General features: G+C 36.0%; 2 protein-coding genes across 6 annotated transcripts in view; one reads left to right on the forward strand and one right to left on the reverse strand.

Moving 5' to 3' along the window:
- The window catches only part of LOC106062551 (NPC intracellular cholesterol transporter 1-like), a 28,274-nt gene extending 18,615 nt beyond the window's left edge, over positions 1–9,659 (forward strand). For all 4 annotated transcript variants that reach the window (XM_056015219.1, XM_056015217.1, XM_056015218.1 and 1 more), the window contains 7 exons: positions 385–511; positions 948–1,015; positions 1,590–1,731; positions 2,722–2,953; positions 5,037–5,150; positions 5,388–5,550; positions 5,835–9,659. In XM_056015219.1, the coding sequence (XP_055871194.1) occupies positions 385–511; positions 948–1,015; positions 1,590–1,731; positions 2,722–2,953; positions 5,037–5,150; positions 5,388–5,550; positions 5,835–6,010 (1,022 nt within the window). In that variant the 3' untranslated portion in view covers positions 6,011–9,659. The remainder of the gene's footprint in view (positions 1–384; positions 512–947; positions 1,016–1,589; positions 1,732–2,721; positions 2,954–5,036; positions 5,151–5,387; positions 5,551–5,834) is intronic.
- Positions 9,660–11,431: 1,772 nt separating this feature from the next.
- The window catches only part of LOC106062550 (serine-rich adhesin for platelets-like), a 33,440-nt gene continuing 20,302 nt past the window's right edge, over positions 11,432–24,569 (reverse strand). The window contains exons 17-23 of one of the 2 annotated variants that reach the window (XM_056015423.1): positions 24,464–24,553; positions 23,345–23,540; positions 22,162–22,400; positions 20,732–20,840; positions 19,062–19,268; positions 17,010–17,315; positions 11,432–15,469 (exon numbers count right to left, since the gene is read on the reverse strand). In XM_056015423.1, the coding sequence (XP_055871398.1) occupies positions 13,458–15,469; positions 17,010–17,315; positions 19,062–19,268; positions 20,732–20,840; positions 22,162–22,400; positions 23,345–23,540; positions 24,464–24,553 (3,159 nt within the window). In that variant the 3' untranslated portion in view covers positions 11,432–13,457. The remainder of the gene's footprint in view (positions 15,470–17,009; positions 17,316–19,061; positions 19,269–20,731; positions 20,841–22,161; positions 22,401–23,344; positions 23,541–24,463; positions 24,554–24,569) is intronic. The other variant, XM_056015424.1, reaches the window with a different exon arrangement.

The raw sequence follows: 24,569 nt of genomic DNA on the forward strand, positions 1-24,569 counted from the left end.
GCAACTGACTTGATCATGTCTGACAAAAAATGTCTTAGTTGTAGATTGGAAATAAACAAACAAAAAAATATTAGTTTTTTTGACAGCGTAAAGAAATTAAAAAAAAAAAAAAAAAAACTTGCACTAATTATGGGAAGGAAACTCTGTACAGAAAAGGAAAAGATCTACCAATGATTTCAAGCACTGGGCATATCTGTTATCAAGAGTGCTAAGCATGTAAACACTGTGTCCCTGTGCTGCCAACTAAAAATATATTGAGAGCCAAATAAAAATATTTTGAGAATAAAAAAAGGCTGAGGTCTGAATTAAAGTTATGTTGAATATCAGATGATGTTAAGCTTTGCTCTTGTGATTTGACTGGAATTGTAAATTCTTTCAACACAGAGACAGACCCCCACTGTGTTCCCTGTCAACTTGATCATATGGAGAAAGGTCGACCTGTGGATGGTACTTTTAATAAGTATTTAAGTTGGTTCCTTCAAGATAATCCAGGAGTCAAGTGTGGCAAAGGGTAAGAATCCTTTTTGTCAAGCAAACTTATTTGGTGTTATCTTCCCCACATTTAATTTAGATGGGGGGAGAACATTATACAATGAAAATATTAGAAATGAAGAACACTGTAGTTTTTAGCTCAGTCTTTTCTCCATAATGATTTGTATAGAAATGGTCTTCTATTGTCAGTGACTACAACCAGTCTACTAATAGATTATTAGTGCTAAGATTTTTGTAAAGACAATTTGTTACTATAGCTGTCTAACTTGTAGGACCCTTAACCTGTTGAACTGTTGGCTGCCTCAGATTTTTTTTGAGCAGCTTCTTCCTTTTCTATTTTGTTGCTGCCTTTCTAGTCTGAACTCCGAGAACTTTGCCAAGAATAGAATTGGCTAGAGATTATTTAGTCACTGTGATTGTATTCAAAGTGAATGGTTTTTAATTTGTCTTTGCAGTGGACATGCAGCTTATGGCTCAGGTGTACAGCTGCACAGAGATGGACACAATGTAACAACTGTTGGAGGTAAAGAGATTTATTTAATCATTTTGATTTCATTGGAATCAAACGGATGTCTGTTCATTGCAAACTTACCATGGTCTTGTCAATTGTTTGCCACACTGGGTGGAAGAGTATCTTATCTAAAGCAAATGACCAACTGCCTTTACTCTTCCCTAATTCCCTAACTAATGTCAGGTACCCATTAGAGCTAAGTGAGTTTCCTTAAAGATCCCGTAATTAAATACTCCAGTCTTCACCAGGATTCAAACACAGGACCCCTGGTTGGAAGCCATGCTTTACCGCTCAGCTATGTCATCTAAAGCAAATTGATATTTGTTCAATATAAGCTTGTTAATGCCTTAAATGAGAATGTGGGCATGCTGAGTGCAAGACCACCTCTAAATATTGTGTTGCTGATACTTTATTTATTGCAAGTGTTGCAGTAGACCAATGATGAAGTGTTGTGGTAGACCAACGATGATCAATGCCTAGAAAATAGATTCAGAAACATTGCTCCTAATTTTTGTAGAACTTGGTCATATGAAAATAAGCAGTTAGAATTTTTTAAATTTGATCATCTGATTTTATTTTTCTTCAGCTTCTTACTTCATGACCTATCACAGTATCCTGAAGACATCCACAGATTATATCAATGCTCTGAAGGATGCCAGAGAAATAGCTGACAACATCACCCAGACTCTCAGAGGACATGGACATCAGAGCAAAGTTTTCCCCTACAGGTGAGCCTTGCACATTTGATCATTGTTAAACAGACGCTTCGAACCATTCAGGCTTATGTGTTATTTATTAGGAAATTAATGAAGTTGCATAAGTATAAATACGTTCCCTAATCAGAAATTGGTAATCTGTTTTATCATCTAATGGTGGCCAAATATTGGTAGGTTTTGAACAGTCATTCCTATTAATGTTTCATCATTGCCTGTTTGAAAAGATGCAACCATTGTAGAGAGAAAAACAATGCCAAAGAACATATTCTGTCACTGCTCAGTTCCGTTACTTCTTACTTGCTTACAGACCATCATCTGTAAAGGAGAATGGACCATCACTGATAGGTGTCTATATTTCCATGTCCTAGGCAATACTTTTCATATGTTCCAGGTGTAACCTGAATTTAAGGTGTCGGCCTCTAGTTATCTTGTCTAGTTCTTGTCACCAGGTGCTTCTTGGATGCATTCACTTTCTTTTTGCCTGCCTGGGTTCCACTTCAGTGCCTGCTTTTGATACTAGTAGGCAATTCCAGCTCAATCTTCTCATTTTGATTTCTTCTTCTTTAAAGGATTTTTCTTAACACACTGATCATCACAATTGGGGTTTCAGACATGGTCTGCTGAATTGTGTACAAATGTTTTTGATGTTGACTTTAAAATGATAATAATCATTTAAAAAAAATTGAAATTGTATGAATAATAACTTGTATTTTTTAATGTTTTTTTTCTGTGGAACTAATAAAATTTAGTTGAAGTAATTTAAAGTTTAATGCAGCATTTTTTTTTTTATCATTTAGTTCAGAAAAATAGATCAATAATTATATTTTGTTTCTAATCAGCTACCCAATTGTTACTCTCATCGAAACAAATGTAATGTGGACCAGGTCCCTATGAGCATGCTAAATGTATTGATAAGCATCCTCATCAGCAAATCTTCATGCAAAAAAATCATTTTCATTGTAACATAACATTATAACATAATTTTTTTTTTCTTTTTGACAGTGTGTTTTATGTGTTCTACGAACAGTACTTGACCATTGTCATGGACGCCATCCTCAACATGGTGTACTGCTTGGCTGCTATCCTTTTCATCACCTTCATCTTGCTAGGATTTGACCTTTACTCTTCCATTGTGGTGGTGTTGACCATCGTCATGATTTTGGTGGATCTCATGGGCATGATGCACCTGTGGGGCATTGACCTGAATGCCCTGTCTCTTGTCAACCTCATAATGGTGAGATCCGTTTATTTGCCTTAAATTTGCATTTATTATGCATTTATTATGAACACTATGTGTCTAGTATGTTTACATTTAAAAAACAGAAAATAAAATAATTCTTTCCTATAACTATCGATTTATGCCTGACTGTGTTTGTGTAATCTTCTAGAATAGATATTAGAGAGTTCTTGTACTTTCTACTTCTTTATTGATGTTGAGAGACTTTGCTACTTTGAACCAATTAGACATAATTTTTGTAAAGTATTTTGTTTGTTGCTTTTAACGTGGCATTATTAACTCTTTATCTCTGTAATTATTTTTCCATGTTTTGACGAATTCTTCGAAGTTGCTCATTACTAAGCTTTAGAAACTTTTTCGTTTGTTGCCAGAAAATGTTTTATTTGGTCTAGAATTAAAGGGGAAGGCATGCTCTTTTTATAAAACACAAAGTAAAGTTTATAAAATCAAACATTGATTTAATTTATTGAGGTCAAATCAACGATGGTATCGTCAATTAGAAGAGAAAGAGTTAAGGGCCTACAAACCATTTCATTTCAATGTAATCTGTCTTCCTTGGCCATGTGGCATGTGCTTCAGATTTATAGCGATGGTCCTGAGTTTGAATCTCAGACCCTGTCATTCATTGCCGTCATGCAGGAAGTTTGGAGTAGGACATAGTAATCTAGTGAAATTAGTCTCTGATAGTAATCTAATGATTTCTGAGACTTACATGGCAAATTACTCTCTCTGATAGTAATCTAATGATTTCTGAGACTTACATGGCAAATTAGTCTCTCTGATAGTAATCTAATGATTTCTGAGACTTACTTGGCAAATTAGTCTTTCTGATAGTAATCTAATGATTTCTGAGACTTACTTGGCAAATTAGTCTTTCTGATAGTAATCTTACTTATTTACATAGACTTAGATCCTCCCACACCATTCAGCACATTTGGTGTCAAGCTGTCTCCACAAAGATCTGTTAGTGTCAATTTCTGAAGCCTCTTCCCACCTGGTGTCCACTGCTCTGATGTCCTCCATAAAAGTGACTTCAATTTATACAAGGATGTCCCTGTTTTTGCTTCCCTTGTATTGGCCTCCATGTTATCGCAACTCTTTTAATCTAACCTAGATGATGAGGTCGACTTCCGTATTGCTCGTGCCAGTGCTGCTTTTGGCAGACTTCAAGAACAAATGTGGCAACGGAGAGGACTCAGCATATCCACAAAACTGAAAGTCTTCAGTGCTGTAGTTTTCCCGTCACTCCTGTATGCATCAGAGTCCTGGACCCTATACTCCCACCACACCAAAAAGCTAAACTCCTTCCATCTACGCTGTCTAAGGAGTATTCATAAGATACTTTGGTCCAACCACATACCAGACACCTAAATTTTAAAACTGCCCAAAATGCACAGTATCAATGCCACTGTAAAAAGGTCCCAACTTCAATGGGCGGGACACATAGTCTGCATGCCAGACAATCGCCTTCCCAAGCAACTTCTGTATGGAGAGTTGTGTGCAGGAAAGCGCTCCCAAGGAGGCCAGTACAAGCGCTACAAAGACCTCTCAAGAGCTCCTTCAAGGAATGCGATAGCAACATCCACGGCTGGGAAGCACTAGCTCTCGATTCTTCTCATGGCGAGAAGCTGCGAGTCTCTGAGTCTCAGTATTTAAAGCAAGAAGAGTGTCCAGGGCGAAAGAGTGCTGGATCAACAAAAAGTTGAGAGAAGAAGCAGGCCTATCTGCAACTGACATAACCCACCCATGCCACATTTGCGGCCGGCTTTTTAAAGCTAGAATTGGACTTTACAGCCATCTTCGAGTCCATAGGAAATGAGAAATGTGCTCATCTTCAACCACGAAGGAGGAGCTATAATCTAATGAATGATAGTAATCTAATGAAACTGAAACTTGTCAAATTAGTCTCTCTGATAGTAATCTAATGAAACTGAAACTTGCCAAATTAGTCTCTCTGATAGTAATCTAATGAAACTGAAACTTTAAATTAGTCTCTCTGATAGTAATCTAATGAAACTAATTAGTCTCTATCTGTATCAGTAATGTGTTCAATAATAAAATGGTCCTCTTCTCTGTATAGGCCATCGGTATATCTGTTGAGTTCTGCTCTCACATCATTAGAGCCTTTGCCATCAGTGTTCTACCCACAAGGAAAGAGCGAGCCAAAGAGGCATTGTCACACATGGGCAGCTCAGTAAGTGTATTTGTCATCTAACAAAAATCTATTCCATTGTATTGTAGAACTATTATTTCAATAAAAGTTGTCAAACGTTCTGTAATGAATGCCCCTTTTTTTTATATTGCTGTTTATAATTAACACAAATTTTTCATTTTATTTAAAAAGTGAAATCTTTATAGAAACAGTGCATATAATTAAGATTCGTTGCAGCATTTAATCTTGTCTTTTTATTCTCTTTGTGATTTTTTTCAGGTGCTGAGTGGTATCACTCTGACAAAGCTGGGTGGCATCATTATGCTGGGTTTTTCCAAGTCCCAGTTGTTCCAGGTTTTTTACTTCAGAATGTACTTGGGTATAGTTGTCTTTGGTGCTACACATGGTCTCATTTTCTTGCCTGTATTCCTCAGTTATCTGGGTTAGTACACATATTTTTTTTTTCATTTTGATTTGTCTAATGGCTATATTTATGATATTTGAAGTAATGTACAATCAGGTTTACAATGGGAAAAAAGATCAAATGTTTTACAAAGTACCGTATTTATTTCATAAAGTGACAATTCTTTTTATCAACTGTTTACAAGAATGCTTGCTTTTTAATGCATTGTTTAAGGTGAAATCTGTTTTGTACTTAGATCTAGTAACATTGTACTTATGATTAATGAAATTGTCTCAATACTCTGCATTCCATCAATTTTTCAGGCCCCCCCGTTAATAAAGCTAAAGTGTTCAACAGTAAAGAGCTGAATGAAGACTCCACAGATGATGCCAATGGAACCTACCGCCATCAGAATGGCCAAAGACAGAGTGACAACCCTCCTGATTATAACAGTATCGGCAGAACACCAGTTGTGGCAACGACCTATTTGGCGCATTGATTTTTGCTCTGACATATTGCATTCTTGTGACCAGTTTTATTGCATACTAACTTATGAACAGACTTAATGAGAAGCAGCCAATCAAGTGTTGCCTTACATTACAAAAAAAATACTTTATGTGTTTTGATTGGCTGAATTTCTACTGGAGATTATATTGACACCAGGAAGCATTACTTCATTGAGTATTGTTTCAACTTCTGCGAGTCACTGAAAGGATTATAGAAAATACATTTTGGCTTTTCTTTATTCTTCGTGATCAAGTGTTGTCTGGATCATGGGAAGTGAGTTGCTGTTATTACAGACTTTGTAATTTTATTTTTATTTTTGTCTGGATCATGGGAAGTGAGTTGCTGTTATTACAGACTTTGTAATTTTATTTTTATTTTGACCGGTGTAATATGCCCCCTGAGGGGCATTCAAAGTGATGTTTGTCTGTATCAAAAACAAAGCAATGTATATAATTAAGACTAAAATTAATTGTCTATGTCTGTTGGCTACAATTCACTGAAAAATATGATCAAAAACTTAGTTCACACTTTTATGCTCAAGAATAATTTTTTGAATATGTCAATAATAATCATACTAAAATCGTATAGAATGGGAGCCATGTTTTTATCTTGAGACTTTTGTACACTGTATTGAGTCTCATTATGTAATTTTATTTTTGACTGTGCATTCAAGGTATCACTTAGTAAAAAAAAAAAACAAGTAATCAAAACATTATCCTGTTGAGATGTATTCCTTGTGTCAAGTGTTTCTGATATTGTGTACAGCCTGCTATTGTGATTACTGACCTTGGTGATACAACAAAGTTTAATTTTAGGAAGTTGTTTTTCAACTTTCATTCATTCTGTTTGTTTTATGCTACGCATTAATGTTTATCTTTTTTTTTTAAAAACAAAGTTATGTCATTTGTCCAACTAATCAATTGCTTTCTAATTTTGTGAATAAAATTTTCCGTCAATTATTGGGCAAATTTGTAACCTATTCTGTTAGCAAATACAACATTGAAACACCTCTCTGCAGTTAATTTGAATGGGGACTAGGTTTGGCTGACAAGTGATTAGATATTCTGAAAAGGAAACAGGCTTGTAAAAATCCCTATAGGCTGGTCACTTTAGCAGTTATAGACATGGCTGTCTAGTGGCCTAATTTCATGAAAATATGCCCAGCAAGTGATGCAAGAAGTTCCAATGACATATGGAAGTTCATGTTTTAAGGAAAAGATGACTTTTTGGGTGTGATATATATCATTCTGAGTTCATACAAGACACTAATTATATATTTAAAAAAAAAAACAGTATTTCTGTTTACACATTTTGCTTTGGTTTGAGAGGGGCCCACAAATGACTGTTTTTACATTAAAAATTGAATATTACACAAAATGCAGGGGCTCCAAAGAGGTCAAGCCCTCCTGACCCCCAAACGATGGAAAATTCTTAGCTACGCCCCTGATCAAAGCTGTTTTTTTTTTCAAGCTTGGCCTACATCGTAGTTGTGTTAACTTGTTTTGTTCTTTGCTTATTATGATGATTAAATGAATGCTAAATGCAGTCAAATAACAAATCTTAGCTGTAGTGAATCTCAAGAAGTCAAATGCAATCATAATTATTTCAATACATTCGTACAGATTGGTATAGATGAAAAAAAAAGTATCTAATGTAATTTTTTAATGAAATAATGTAGATTACAAATTTTGACATTTTCAAAATAGATGGCATTATCTTAGAAATTTTATGCAAAAGTAGAAAAAATGGATACTTTTCTATTATTTTTTATTTCATTGCGATTTTTTTACAGAAACTTTTTCCAAGATCTAAATTTTAATTTCTTTTGCTTAATTGTTCTATTTTAGATCAACATTGCTTAGAATCGGCCAATATTACAAGCATCATAACACATTCCTATATGAACTCTTATTGTACTACTGAACTCTGGGAGGATGCACCTTGAATTTAATTATTATTCCACTGCTGTCAGTGTCCAAAAATGAGTTTGATTATGTAAATAAGACTAAATTAAATACTTAACTAATTTTATGTGTAAGACGCTAATCTTATTTCTAAGTGAAGCACAATATTTAACTTCCCTTTAGCTTATAGCCTCCCTCTTCACATATAGTGTTTTAAAACTATGTTTTGTCATGAACATTTCATTCTTTAATAATCACTTAAAAAATGGTAGATGTAAAATACATTTTTTTTATTATAAAACTTCTTGTGGTGTATTTATTGTATGTTTTTATGGCTACTATCTCCATGTAATTGACTCAGGTCCATATAAAAAAAAAAAAGTAATTTTAGCCAAAAGTGTGAAAAATATCCTACTTTGGCAGCATGACAGACTGCTTGAGATTTTAATGAGTCATGATTGGGGGAAGGGAAACTTGACTTTAAAAAAAATGTAAATTAATTAAATTTTTAAAAATGTATTTCTCTATTTAATTGTTATGATTGTAAATCTTATAATTCCATTTTTTTCCCCACTTTATTTTATGTTTTTGATGAAAGAAATAGAAAGTAAAATAGCTATAATTACTTTGTGATGCATCAACTGTACATTACTGGGACATTTGGTGTGTAAATATCTCTGTTACAATAATTCATTCATCTGCAAGAGCTGCCAACTCTGTGATAGGCAGACAACTGGCTTATAAATGCAAACTAGTTGTTTTAAAAGCCACCATTAGTGTGTATGTGTATTGACATTTCATATTTATTACTTCATGTAACATGTTCAAGGGAAATAAACAAAGGCTTCCCAGTGTGGTCACCCAACATTAAACAAAAAATTAGTTCATTCTAAAGACTTGGTGGTTCTTAAGAGCAAGTGATCAGTTCACTGCTTTTTAATAGCTATTCTCTTGAGCACAATGATTTTCAACTGCAATTAGGTACTTATTATAGAGTTGGGTGAACTCTGTTATATAAAATTCTCCTTTCCAAAATCCCAGCAGATTGCACCAGGATTTGCACATGTTCTTATTTCATAACAGTTGGGAACATTTCACATGTTCTAATTACATAACAGCACTGTGTTTCAATGATTTAATACACCATTTCATATCAGCCACTGGTTCTATTGAAACTTTTGGCTCCAAAACTTGAGGCACTAGACAAATGTTTGTGCATTGAACATTTTAGCACTATAGAAGCTTTTTGAAGGGTGTGACATGTTTCTGGTACCTCCACCCTTGACATATTGAAGTAGCCTTTGCTAAATTGGCTATATTTTTATAAATGTCATGAGGTCTAAGTACAAGCATTTTGTACATGAGAGAGAGGGAGAGAGCATTGTGTACATGAGAGAGAGGGAGAGAGCATTGTGTACATGAGAGAGAGAGATCAGGTTCTATGTATGCTTGTGGAACTTAGTTTGCTTGTGTATGCTTGTAGAACTTAGTAAGATTGTGGTGAGTTTTGAAGTTATCTCTATTTCAATCAATGCAAACTTAAAGTATTCTTTCTGTCCAATGTTCAAGTGGTTGTTTATGTAGCTGTATGTTCAATACAGGCACAGATTTTTCCAGGTTCTTTTTTTATTCAGTATACACTTCAACTGTTGATGATGTGGTTACTACTGAAGCCAGTATATGTTTCAATCTGTGGTGTGTTTGGATAGACAAAGACAAATAAAATCCTAAAACATTTTGATGACTTTTGTGTTTCTAATCTCTAGTAGAACCAGCAAGAACTATTAGTAATGCTAAATAGTGCTGTAGGTAATGTAACTACCTTAGCAGGTTAGTGAATAAGGAGAAATGAAAGAGAGTCTGACACTATGTCACTTGGAAGAGGGCTAGGTGGTGTAATGGGCTTTTGAAAAAAAAAGTTTCTGCATATTTGAACAATTTTGTTTTGAATTAATTCACAATCAGGCCACTTTGAACTTAAGTCTTCAGTTGTATTAAATCTCACTCTCACTGGCTGTATATGTGAACTAGAATGCTATCACAATGCAGTGTCCTAATTGCTCCTGCCATTAGCATACAATGTGTCCCACAAATTAGTCTCATATGGTGGACATCTATTTGTATCTGTCTCTCAAAACCATCATGAAAAGTTAAGTAACTACTGTAGACAATACTGATACTCTCACTCCATTGCATCGTGAAATTTTTTTGTGGGCCACTTTACAGAAGATTCATCCGAATATGTTCTCACAAATGCTATGTCTATAAAACAAATTGACCTTATTTCTATAGTATAAATAGCTGACGCTAACAAGATGCAGAGTCTACATGCATAGGCTCATGCATTGAGGCACAATCTTTTTATGGTCTGTGGGCCATTCCAATTTCCAACACTCATATCACTGGCCATATCAATGAAAAGGTACAACAAAAGTGAAATTGACCTGAAACTATTTGATTAGAAACCTGTAGATCTAGTACTCACACTGATTGATTGGTTATTTGAAGTTTATATATTTTTTTTACACGTCAGAAAATGGCTTAATTTCTCTACTTGATATCTTAGCAACATTTATAGCTAGCTTTACCACAGACTCATTTTCTGGTCCTGTTTTGGTAAATATTCCCATCAATCCTCCAATCTCTAGGCGTAGTTTAACAATTTTTTAATTTGTGTCTCAAAACAAGAATGCCCTCCTATTTGTTTTTATAATGAATGGCGTTTATATGTTGTTGTTTTATTAAACAGCCACACTTTCATAACAAAACAAATATGTTGGCATATTATCAAAAGGAAAGATTTGTTCAGGTTTCCTGGTAGATTATATAGTCCTGAGTCCCATATCATAAACGCACAAATATGTTAAATGCCTCTGTAACAATCCATCAGAGAAAAAGTGAGAGCCCTAACTTAGGTAAAGATTATTGCTCAACCTTTTTTTTTCTTAGGAGTAGGAGGAGGGCGATTTTCTGCACTTTTTGCCAACATGCATTAGGCTAGTAGTAAAATGTAAATTATTTTTTTAATAAATCATTACCTCCTGTGGTCCCATTTTATTTTAACGCCATCTATGCAGCCCATTCAGCATTGGTCTTACTAGCCCATAAGGTAGTGGCCCACAGAGCATTTACCCAAATGCCCAGTCCACCCCTGACACAATAGTTGATTTTAATACCAGTGGCTAAATTGTTTTGCAGGAGGTTTCTTCAAAATGATTTCTTCAAGGTAATATAAACATAAGACTACTCATAAAATAATTTACTGACATCAGATTTACTGTTAAGACTCCTTTTTGACTTTTTTTTTTGTGTGGAAACATTTTTCTCTTAAGATCTGTGGAGATTGATCTTGAGCTTAAATGTATATATATAATGTGCTACCAGTACACAAAAAGATGTTGAGCTCTGAAATGTAATTTCAGATAGGATGAAACCTCTGGGTTCACTTCACTACTTGCATTTCATTCACACTGCCATCCAATGGTAACCAAGTGGAGAACAAACTCAAAGAGATTTCTAGTTTTAATTGTCTATTTGTTCAATGCATCATACATCACAAACTAAAACAAACACACACACACACTGTGCAATACACATTACTAATTGTCTTAAGTACCAATAGATCACTTCTTTTTTCTTGAGCTCTATTGATTGCATAAACAACGCATGTCTCTTGATGTTTTTGTTTTAGTGGATTTTAATGTTTGCTATCATCAACAAAAAACTTTTTTTTATGTTAATTTTGAAAACACATTAAACAAGTGACTAAAACATGTGACTGAATTGGAAACATCACAAAGGAACAAATAAAAATGTAACAAAAACAAATTTGTGAAAAAAAAAAGCCAGAGCAGAGACCTGGCCAAGAGAAATAATGAGGTCACAATTCCATGCAACTGAACTTCTTCAACCATTCCTAACAAATGTTGGCAATACTGACAGTGGGGGAAAAAAAAAGTTACACTTACAAAGAAAAAAAAAAAAAGAGTAAAAAAGTCACTGGTCACAATACAAGGACAATTGATGACCAGTGGTAAAATTGGAACAGATTCTTCTCATTAAAAAATCAAACCCAATGTTTTCAATAAAAAGTTAGCACTAGAAGATTGGCTTCAAAGAGAGTCAATCTTCACTTCAAACAGGACCACACTAACATGTCAGCAAAAATTTTAAAAAAAGTATTACTTTGAATGTACTTTCATGCATTAAAGCAGAGGGACTTCATGCCATACTGAGTATTGGCAGACATTAATCAAACATCCCAAGGTGCCACATCTCTTAGTGCAAGCAGATAAAAAGGAACCAAATATTATAATATAGATAAAAGTTAACTTAATTAAAAAGGAAAATAGAACACATTAATTTTTAGCACTTTTGCTGGATGTATGGGCTGAGAAGTGGCTAATGCATGTCTTCCTCAGTGCCAATAAGTACAGTTCAAGTATCTGACAAGAAAGAAACAGGTACAGCAAAGTCTTTTTTTTTTCTAACCCAGATGCATCGGTAATACTAATATGGTTAAGTGATAATTTAATACACTTTTATACAAATATGTCTTAGCTAGTGTTAAGTCCCTCTGAAAAGTTGTGCAAACCTCCAGAGTCTTGAAAAGTTTCACCCAAATGATAATAAATCTATACCAGAAAGAGGTGGACAAGACAAGAACAATCAGTAGATTGAGTAATCAGCTCAATCACAACGTTTTAACTCTTACACCAAATATTTCAACCAAAGTTATAAAAATCATGGGATGAAACCAAACATTCATTCTTTATCCATACATTGTCTCATGATAATGTGTGTCCGGATGAAAGTTGGAAAGGCAGCACCAGAGAAGGATCTGGACACTGTGTGTCACGTGACCGACAAGGTGAACTCATTTTACAACTAAACCAAAGGAGTTAATGACCACTATCATGTTAAAATACAGACTAATACAAGTTTTATTGTAAAAAAAAACAAATAAAACAACATTAAGTGGTGGCTGGTGATGAATGTTTAGACCAGTGGCAGTTTTCTTTCCAGCAAACACATTGACCCAGTCAGTCATAGGAGAGTCATCTGTTTCAGCAGGTAATCTAACAGAAACACAGTTTCAACTAAATCAGATCATCCTAGTGGTCACGCACAGCTATATCAGCTTTTATAAAGCACCGATACTTTTTATCTTTTCAATGTGCCAGCAAGCTTATGACCAGCAAAAGTTTTGCAGCTACACAACTGGTAGGCTGGGGGGGGGGGGGGGGGGGGGGTACACTTAAAGCTGGGGGATAGACATGGGGCATGAGCTACAACACTAAGAGTTATTTCCCTCAAAAAGCTTTGATAATGTTTGTGCTTCTCATTGAGAGTGTAATAATGAATATTCAAAATGAACAAACAGTTGTAGATATTCACACATACTTAGTCCCACAGACGTTTGTTTTGCACACACCACCAGCAGCAATATGACTTAATCACTGGTCTGTTAATCAAGTCAAGCCAGTCACTGAAAATGAATCTCACGACACTAATGTAATACCAACAGACATTATGCTAATGCCTGTGGAAAGGCCTGCCTCTATTAGAGTAGCCCCGAAAGTCTTGGTGGTGAGTAGGACCACTTCGAAAGTCCACATCCCCAGGGGAGGGGCCTGGGTACTGTGCTCCCCTGTTTCCTGGCAAAGGTGGTAGTGGAGGAGGGGGTTGCGGTGGCAGCGGAGGAGGGGGCTGATTAGGGGGCTGTGGTTGCCTACCGGTTCCTCTCAAATCCACATCTGTTGGGGGAAAGTCATTAGTTATGCCCATGACACCAGCAGGCTTTTCAAATTCAGTCCCAGGGGGAGGGGGCTGCAGCCTTCCTTTGGGCACAGACGGCCTCATCAAAGCTGTCCTGGGCGTTGGATGGTAAGGGATGTGAGGCTCTCCGGGCGGAAGAGGAAACCTCGGATGAAGAGGGCCATGGGGTGGAGGGGGTACTGGATGAGGTCTTGGTGCAAAGCTATGCGGATCTACTGGAAGTGGAGGAAAGGCATGAGGATCAAGTGGATGTTTGGGAGGAGGAGGAGGAGGGCCAGCCCTAAACAGACGATCGTCTCTGTCCTGAAACATGGATCTTTCATCTTGGTCCTGAATGCTGGATGTTATTCTGGCATCATAGTCTCCAAATATTGTGGCTTCTTCAGAGTTGACATCACTGCCAGTGGATGACTCAGCAGCTGAAGGAACAACTGATGGCTGCACCATCATCACACTCTGCCTGAGATCAACATCAAGAGATGTGTCAACTGAAGTTGTAGGCAAGTTAAGCAACATACCAGGGAGACCAGTGATGGTTGACGCCGAGTCAGATGATGTCACCATGTCTGTGGACTGGTTGCCAGCAAGAAGTGTATTTGCATTGGCATCAGATGGTGGCAGTGCGGCTGCTGGGATAGCACCCTCAGGTTTCGGCACAGAAAACAACCCTCCTTTCTTTAGAGTTTCCAAGAGTTCATCAATGGTTGGTGTTGGCCCAGTGATTAGAGGTTTGTCAGCCTCTGATCCACCATTGTTACTGCCAGTGGCACTAGAGCTAACAGTGCTGCCAAGTTTCTCAGCCTTTTTCAAACAGTCCAAAATCTTTTTGGCATCTAACTCTTCCTCTGGCCTTTTTTGACCTTCACCTTGGTCAGCTAACACTTTTTTCTCCTGCTCCTCCCTGGCAGACTTGTCCGCTTCTTTTTTCAGCAGTTTCTTACTCCTGCGCTCCAGGGATGAGAACTGCGTGTTCCCCATGACATCGTTCATGAGGGCCTTCAGAGCATCTGGGATTTCAGCAGAAGCTGTTGACCCCGCTTTGAGGGTGCTCTCTGTCGCCTCAGAGCTGTCAGAGTTAAACGACTGCTGAGAAGATGTGTCTTCATTTAGTAGAGTCAGCTTAGGTTTGGACTCTGCCATTTCCACAGAAAGTGCTGTCACAGGAGCCATGGGTTTGGCAAGAGATTTCAAAAAAGAAAACTTGATGCCACCAGCAGAATCTTTCTGCTCAGTCATGTTTTTATCAGTAGATGATTGTGTTGACAATGCAGCTTCTGGTGGTTTTGTGGCAGTTGAGGCAATGACCTCATTTAGAGAGTTTGTGATATGAGGATCTGTGTTGGATGAACCTGCTGCAGTGTTTGCAGTACCAGATAGTGATGATGGCAGTGATTTTGTTACAGAGAATACATCAGAAGAATCTGAAAAAGCAGTGAACACATTACTTGAACTTTTTTTAGTGTCTAGTTCAGAAGTTTGAAAAAGGCTTGATATGTTTGTATCAATGTCCTTGACCCCAGTTGCTACATAGGTGGGTATCTCACTTTTCTCCTCACCTCTGGGTCCCACAAAGGGAGCCCCCTTTCTGGCAACCTCAGCCAGCTTCAGCTTCCTCTCCTCAACCTGTTTGGTCAACTCCACCAGAAGCTTCTGCTGGTCCTGTGGTGTGCTTGCCATGGACAGGGCTTTGATCATCAGGGAAGATATTTCCTGAGGGTCATTACTGCGTGCCATTTTCTCAACCAGCTCATCATTCAGATGAGAAATTTCTGAAAGATCACAATATAATATTTTAAACATTAATACAACATTTTTATCATTAAACAATGCTCTAGCCTACTTTATAATACATATGCCTGTTTCAAATTATTTTCTGGATAAATATTTTAACTGTTCTAATCTACTATATTAAATCCTTGGCCCTGATGACAATGACTAATCACTAATTCTTCCACTTTTGACAATAAAATATAAAAATTTAACCTGTTATTATTCAACTTAAGCCTAGAACAACTAAGCCATTTTCATAATCAAATTTGCAGTGGTAAAATTTGCCAAAAAATATTTATTCACAATTTTGACATTTATGTTTTTTAAAGCCAAGATTTTAAATGTTTAAAGTTTAAAATTATATTTTCTTTCCCTTTAGGCACTTATTAACAAAAAATTTTGGTGTGCAACTTACTTTCATTTCAGTTGTTTTTGTTTTTTTTAATTTATGTTTATTATCTGGATCAATAAATGTAATTTTCTTCTAGATCTAGATAATTGTCAGTGAATGTGAAAGATTATCCTTAGACCAGTGAGACTATCAAATGTGTTTTTACACAAAAGTTTGAAATGTAAAGACCACAGTTAATAATAATGTGTAGCACAATTTTAAAACAACTTTAGATTTAGATACCACAAATGTGGTTTACTGGTCTTTCATTTGAGGCTTGCAAAAAGAAAAGTTGGTCGGCCTAAAAGTTCGTGGTTGGGGATGAGGGCTTTCTATTGCTGGATGCCCAAAAAAATAAGTGATTTTAATGTAATGCTGAATGTTCCACTGAATATATAAGGGCCAACAGTGTGTTATTGGGGAAGATGCTTTTCTTTTTTTTTTTTTATTTGTGTGGCGGGGGTGGCATTATAAGGCAAACGAGAAGGCTACAACCGATGGGCATAAGAAGTGTTAGTGCATACTCTATGTAAGAGGATTTCAACTGTAGCACAGCACGTTTATCTGCATGTGATGTCTATAAAGGTATAGACTAACCATCCAAACATTGAAAACATTACCTCCAATACAAACTCTTTATAAACATTTGAAACAGGCAACAGATGAAAGATTCAAACAAATTATAAAAAAAAACAACTGTTGCAAACCTTGAATTAAATAACAAGTAAAATATATATTTAAAAAGAACTTATGTTAAGTGCAATTGTATCAATTATTGTGACTAAATCACGTAATTAATTTTTAACAGACCTAGACTAAGAATAATAAATTTGTGCCATTGGAAATAGTTTTCCCTTTTTTTTTTTAAGTACTGGATCTTTGGGTGCCTTGAGTCCACCCAGCTATAATGGGTACCTGACATAAGTTAGGGAAAAGTAAAGGCGATTGGTTATTGTGCTGGTCACATGACACCTTTGTTAACCGTGGGCCACAGAAACAGATGACCTTTACCTTACCTGCTCCATAGATTGGAAGGTCTGAAAGGGGAACTTTACTTTAAAAAAACAAACAAAAAAACACAACTTATAGCTACTATAATCTTTGAACTAAATAATATAAACAACCCATAACTTCCAGATATTACAAACCTTTAACAGACAGAGGTGATAACGTGTCCAGTTGGCTAGAAATTATTTGACTCTTATCACTAGCCTCAGTTGCCAAGGGGCCAGAAACCTGCTGTGAAGTGCTAGGTAGTGATGTCACCTGGGTTGCTGCTGAAGTCGCAGGGGTCGCCACACTAGGGGTGGCAGCTGTTGTGCTGGAGACTATTGGTACACCACTGTCGTCCATCAAGCTGTTGTCCTCAGGGTCGTATGGCTCATCGGCTGCAGCTTCTTGACCAGGTGAATAAGGCTCTGCCTCCTTGCTAGGAGAGTATGGCTCTGAATCATCTGAGAATATCCAACAAGAGAGTTACTAAGCAAAGCAACAAAATGCTTAAATGGAAACAACAACTTACCTTACTGTTTCTGTATCTCTGTTGAAACCATTAATATATATATTTTTATGCATATTTAGCAAAGACCTGAGCTCATAGTACTAGATCTGATATTTATTTACACATTAACATTGCACACACTGTAATACAAAGCAAGTAGGTCTAAGCTAATTTTTCTAAAAATGTAAAACAGTCCTCTTTAACTAATCTTCAGTCAGTTCATCATAGAGCAAAACTTTTTCCATTAGACATTAACATATGACAGCAAACATTTTAAAGAAGAAATATTTTTCAGAATTTTGAATTCCAATTAATTTTTTACAATCCTGTCTTGATAGGCTTAACCTAGCTCCCTCCAACTTCAAAGAAAATTGCCAAAGTATATTTCTACCATTACCATTTGATTAACATAGGGGAGTTATAAATTGTTTTGAGTAAGTGCAAAAATAAGTTTCCTACGACAGAACAATTTTGTATCAAAGTGCAATGCATTCAGTTAGAACATATTTTACAGAAAGACTTTTGAAATTACACAAATTTGTTTGAGAACCTTTTTTGTTTTTCTTATGCATAAATGAATTTCAAAGCACTGTCTGACACTATTTATGGTGGCGTGTTCAAGGTGTTCACCCCTTCTTTTAAGACATACTGGGGTAATAAAGCATCAATGGAACAATACTCAAAAACAACACAAGATAATGAGATCTGGAAGCTGCAAATGAAGCCCACTTTACATGAAGTGCTATGTCACAGTTGACACTAAGCAAGCCATGTGGCACTGAAAAAAACCCCAGAGAAGCTGATAAAGGGCAGACAATAAAGTACAGAGAAAATTACTTTGGAAGTGAAACAAAAGTCTAGCAATGAGAAGTAGTTATTGTCAGGACAGTGTCTTCTTAGATGTCACAATGTCAAGTTTAATGTTATACCAGGACATGATGTTAGAGTTTAATGTCATACCATACCTAGTTTAATGTTGTGGTTAAGAGTTTCTAAGTCAGCTGTTGAGATGTTGTAACAGGACACAATGTTTAGAGTTTAATGTCATACCTAGTTTAATGTTATGGTTAAGACAGTTTCTAAGTTAGTCGACTTGACAAAAGTGCAAGCAAATTTTTACAGACAAATACTTAAAGCTTCCTAAGCTATTCAAGTGAAGTTAAAAAAATTGATGGACTGCTTTTACTATTAATAGAACAAACTCAAAGCACTCAAAAGTTTTTTTTGTTCTTTTCCCACTGTAATTAAAGAAGAGAAATTTAGACTTTACTAAATACCTATCCATGTAATCTAACTACTTACAGTCATCTAGGTAAAGAAGCAAATTGTTCAGAAGAGACTACCATTTCTAAATGTTGAAATATATGTAATAAAATAGAGGTTGCTATTGCATTAGGACTTGAAGTTGCCATTATAAAATGTTAGTCTACAAAATTTCAAAACAAACAAAAAATTACATATTGTAAGAAACAAGTAACAACACCAAAGTGAAAGATGTATTTGAACCAAAGTGAAAGATGTATTTGAACCAAAGTGAAAGATGTATTTGAACCAAAGTGAAAGATGTATTTGAACCAAAGTCCCTATGTATAAAATTTATAAAATGAAATAAAGGACAAAAAAAAAAACAAGTGGAAAACGGTTGGTATCTTAGTTTCAAGAGAACTTCCTAGAGAATTAAAGTTACAAAGTGCTCTACCTTCCATATTCGTTTCTTCCTTTTTGTGGTAGTGATGGTGATGATGATGATGATGGTGGTGGTGGTGCCTGCGTTTTTCTTTGTCCTCTTTGCTGCCTGAAGGAGAATCTTCCGAGGGCGGTGTTTTGTCTTCCTTCTTCTTCTCCTTGCTGTGTTTCTCTTTTTTTTTCACAGTGGGTGTGGGAATGTATTCAGGCTGGGCAGAACCTGATAAGAATTTGATGGCAAGGAGACAGGGTGTGAGAACTGTCCAGTACCATGGTTTGCTGTTATCTGTTTTGGGGCAAAGTGCTGGCTGAGCAGCAGAGTGGTATGAGGCCGTGTGGCAGAGCATACTGATGCTTTACAAGAGGTGTCAGGTTCAAAACCTATCTTATCTGATCAGCATTTTTATTTATTTAATTAGTCTCCCCACCTACCAGTAATAGATAACTGGTCTTATTTATTGTGCATTTCATTGCAACAACCAGGCTAATCGTCATCCATTAAAAAAGGTGAATTTAAATCACCTATTCTGGTTGTTTGTTTTACATATCAGTCCAGAGAGCATAACGCATGACCAGATAGCTACAGGAACAAAAGGGTTAGCAGGTTTAATAGTTGGTCGTGTTTTTTGTTTTTGTTTTAAGCAAAACTGTAGTCAATGGGATAGTTTGACAAATATTGAGCTATCAAAGATTAGGTAGGTGTACGATAGAGAAGAGATGGTATAATTAGAGCAGATATAGAAAACCCTAGATAAAGAGAACATATTTTATTTTGATTGTTAGCTTGTTTCTTAGGTCCCTAGGTCTCCCTTTTTCTGAGCAGGGAAACCAGTGGTAATGGACCCACTGCAATCTTTCTATATAGTGTAAAAGTATTGTAATTTTATTATATTTGTGCAAACAGCTTCCATTATCAAATGTAATGCTTGAAGCAATATACTCAGTGTAACAATAAACCAGGAGTGCAATAGTTTAAGTCAACACAGTCATTCATAATTCATGAAGACATTTTATCAAACAAACAATCATAAAATTTGATGAGAACAAGGCTGAAATATTGTAGTTTAAGAATAATATAGTGTGAAAATGTTCTAAGTAGGAAGATTGAAAAATTAGATATTTAACATTATTTTATCCCTGAATGCAAAATATTTCCACATATGTAGTTTCATTTCTCTATAAAAATGTGTCTACATACTTGCAAATAAATGAGCTATCCGCTGTAACACTACTATATCACTAAACTTTATGGTTTATATTTTGTTAACTCTTCGGAAATGAGTGAAATTTATGTTCACATATTTTAATCAACAGATGACTGACACATATAGAAAACATTTTCATTCAGAGCAGTTATAGAACTTTCAATTTTTTTTCTTCAATCCTTAACTATTATTTTTAAACTACTTTATCCCTAAACTAACTCTCTGTTGCACTCTTGCCACATTTTATTTTGTAAGTTGAGTTTTATTTTCTTTGTTTTGTTTTGTCTTGCTAATTCTTACAACATGAGGCACTGAATTCAATGCGACCTTGCCCATTTCAGTGAACCAATGAAAGCCAACATGTATAAAAAAAAAAAAAAAGAGATACCAACAACAGTAACCAAAGCCCTGAAAGAGTTGCCAAAACAATGAAGACTGTACAAATACCAATGAACCAACTATGTGATCAATTAGTTACCTTTCACTTTGACAGATGTGGGTATGTATTCAGGGAGGTACTCTTCCGACAGTAGCTTTGCTGCTACACTGCTTGGGGTGCTGTCACTACTGGAGGGGCTGGACTTGGGCTAAAAGAACAAAAAAGAAAGAAAAATGAATAACTTATGAATGACTTGAAAACAAGATGTCAGCTTTAGGAATACAATTAACAACGATGATGCCATTTCCCCTAGTAGACTTTATGGTTTGGAGAGCGAATGAAAAGTTTTTCTGGCTTAAGGTTTACAAGGGACACCAAAGCTATTTCTTGCCCCAATGAATTAGGAGGACTGAGGTACCCATTTAAACTAGGTGAACCCACTTACAAGGTGTACTCAGGTACCTATGTGAACTAGGTGGACCCACTTACATAACTAGGTGCTATTTGGTAGCCATATAAACTAGGTGGACTTAAGTCTCTATGATATCTATATGGAGCCACTTACATAAGTGGGTTGAATTAGGCAGTCATATAAACAAGGTGGACACAAGTACCTATGTGAACTAGGTGGACCCACTAAATAATTGACTAGAATCAGGTAGCAGTATAACTAGGTGGACCTAGTAGTAGTAGTAGCTTTATAAACTAGGTGGCCTCAGGTACCTATGTGATCTAGGTGGACCCACTTACTAGGTGGAATTAGGTAGCCACATAAACTAGGTGGACTCACCTATGTGAAACAGGTGGACTCACACAACTGGGTAGTATTAGGTAGCCAAATAAAGACAGACTATGGTACTCATGAGAACTAGGTGGACCCACTTCAATAACTCAAGTATCAATATAAAACAGATGAACTCATAGGATACAGACAGTGAGGATTATTGTTTGGTTTCTCTGATCTTCAGGTTCAAGTCCTGGTGCTAAAAACTGAGCTAAAAACAGGCTTGGAATGACCCTTGTCACACTGGGCAAATGGTTGGTTGCAGAATCAGGTGAAATGTGTAAACACTTGACCAAATGGCTATTTACAAAGTACTGATAGTTCACAATGACCTGACAACTTAGTCCAACAAGAGCAGTCATCAGTAGTGGCATCTGGAATGGCAGTCCTTACACTTCTTTGTGGCAGTAACAGAATAAGAATATTTTGTTACTGCGGCCTATGGCTGGTTATTGCAAGCAGAGAGTGGTCTGGGAACTGTGTGCCATCTATATGTCATGACCCAACCCAGTGATATTGGCTGTCCTTGTGGAACCTTCAGACAGAAACTGGGTTGAAGAGCTCTGGGTTCACACATGCCCATTAGGACAAATCCTTCCTAACGGTCAACAGAACAACAGAGGATGCGGGGCACTCCGATTTCCTAATGAACTTTTTTGAAGATAGTTCAAACACACTACTTCTAAATTGGACTAAAAAAGTAAAAAAAACAAACATGACAAGTTCGCATGGACTTCGTACTTACACTAACTTCCTTGGTAGCAGCAAGTTTTGCTAGGCGAGGATCCCGACTGACCTTAGCTGCGGGTGTGGTTCGAGTGGTGCTAGTGGTAACAGTAACACTAGTTGAAGAAGAGGAGGAGGTGGTAGTGGTCTTGCTGCTCCCTGTGCTGCTTGAGTCACTGGTGTCTCCACCATTGGTATGTTTCCCACGCTGCCTTACAAGGATGCCAATGAGCATGTGAGGCCGATTCTCCTCCAGCCCTGTAAGATAAAGTTATGACATCCTGAATACATCTATAAATATCTCACAAAATATTAATTATAAATACTTTCTTTTTTTTTTCATACTCAATATAAGAATATATCGTGAATAGCTAAATACAACTTAATTATAACAACTTTATACTATGTAATATGATAAAATTTATCATTTGAGCAGTGAGCAATGCGTTATGTTGTGATAAAGAAAAAAAAAGAATTATGATAGGACATTGCAAGAGAACAGAGAGAAGAATGGAAAGAAAAAAACAACGTTTGAATATTTCTGTGTTCTATATTTTACTGACATTAACTTTTGATATAACTGTAATCTATAAATTAAAGAAGTTTTTTTCTAAAAAGAAGATTACTGTCCCATCGATGCATTAATCAAGTCTTTCACATTAATTAGAGATTTTAATTCCACAAAGTCATGTTTTTTTCTGACTTGTTCAGGCAATTTTATTTATCAAGTGTGGGGAACAAAGGAGCCTTTCAACAATGCATTTATTCTAGCATGTGAAGCAAACATTGCATTATCTTTGCATCCTTTTATTAGACCTTTTATTTATCTTAAGATTTAGTGTTTCGTGTATTACTGTGAATTTACTTTCTAATTTTCTGTCCTGGTAAGTAAATTGAATGATTTTTTTTCTTCTTATTGCTTTATAAAAAAAAAAAAGCCAGTAATTAGTTTCTTTCCAATGTTCAGTAACAAGGATAAGGAAATTAATGCTATATTTTGCCCAACTTTTTCTGGGTTTGCTTTAGTCAAATACATACTTAAGTGTTCTAATAATTGTAAGTATTTGTAATAATATTGTTTCATCTTGTACAACAAATGGGTATTTATAAATAAGGTTCTTGTAAGGGTTTTATTTAAAAAATCAGTACACATAACAATTGCTAAAACATCATGATATATTTCTAAGTTTTTCACCACTCACCTGGTCCATCAAAGGGTAAGAGTGTACGAGGTATCTTGCTGTGAGAGGCCAAAGGAACCACATAAAAGTCCTTGACCTGCTTGTTAGGGTTGCCTGCCACACCGCAGCGACCACGACTGTTCAGGTAGGAGTAAAGGTGAACATATGCAACCTTTTCATCGTCGCTACCAGGAATGAACCTAACCACAGTGACATCCTGTGAAGAGAGTTTTCTCTGTTGATCTTTTGGTGAAGCAACAATGATATTAATGACGACTCAAGACAATGAATTATTCCTGCCTCTCTTGAGACATTAGCAGGTCAATTCTTTTCATGTTCAAAAGAGAGACAGGAACAATGTGAATGAATAATGCCACTGTCAATTTACAACTGTGAAATACATATATTAACTATTTGTAAAGCTATACCTTAAGGCATGTCTGGTACCTATACACCATAGCAGCCATCTACGTATGTATGTAAATTGAAGCAAAAGTACCCCTTCAAACCTTTTGATCTATGGGGCAGATGATGTAAAGGTCATCTATTTCTATGGTTGAGTGCGAGGGTGTCATGTGGTCATCTCAAAGACCAACAGCCTTTTCTTTTCCCAACTGATGTCAGGTACCCAATAGAGTTTGGTGGACTCAGGGACGTCCTACGAATCCTGTAATTCAAAATCCCAGTCAACTCCAGGATGTGGACCTGGAACCCCCTCAGTTCAGAAGTCAAGCACTTTACCACTCACCCATGACTTACTTGGTAGAAGCAACCACATGTTAATGTGTGGTCTAGAGTTACTTTTAACAAAAGCTTTAATAAATATTTATTTTGTGAACGTTTTAATTTTTTTTATAATTCAAATTATTTAAATATTTATTCACTTTTTTTTTTTGTACATCTGCCTGATCTTCATTTAATATATACTGAAACTTTGATATTTAAAATTTAAATGTAGTTTAGATTCAATGTTACAGCAAAAAAAAATTTCACTTTATTAATTATTATTATTATTACTATTACACAAAGCCACCTTGAGATGACCACCATGACACAACACATAAGAGCCACTGTATTCAGCTATATTGACCATCTGTAATTTAACTTTGCAAACTTGAATAAATGAAGTTGATTACTTACCTTAGAGCCAGCTTGCCTTATTTTAGACAAGTAGTCCCACATGTGATCAGGGGAGATTCTTCCCACAATATGGATTGATTCTGGCAATGTCTAGAGATAAAATAGA

The sequence above is a fragment of the Biomphalaria glabrata genome, chromosome 17, assembly GCF_947242115.1.
Source record: "Biomphalaria glabrata chromosome 17, xgBioGlab47.1, whole genome shotgun sequence".
Classification (NCBI taxonomy): Eukaryota; Metazoa; Mollusca; class Gastropoda; family Planorbidae; genus Biomphalaria; species Biomphalaria glabrata.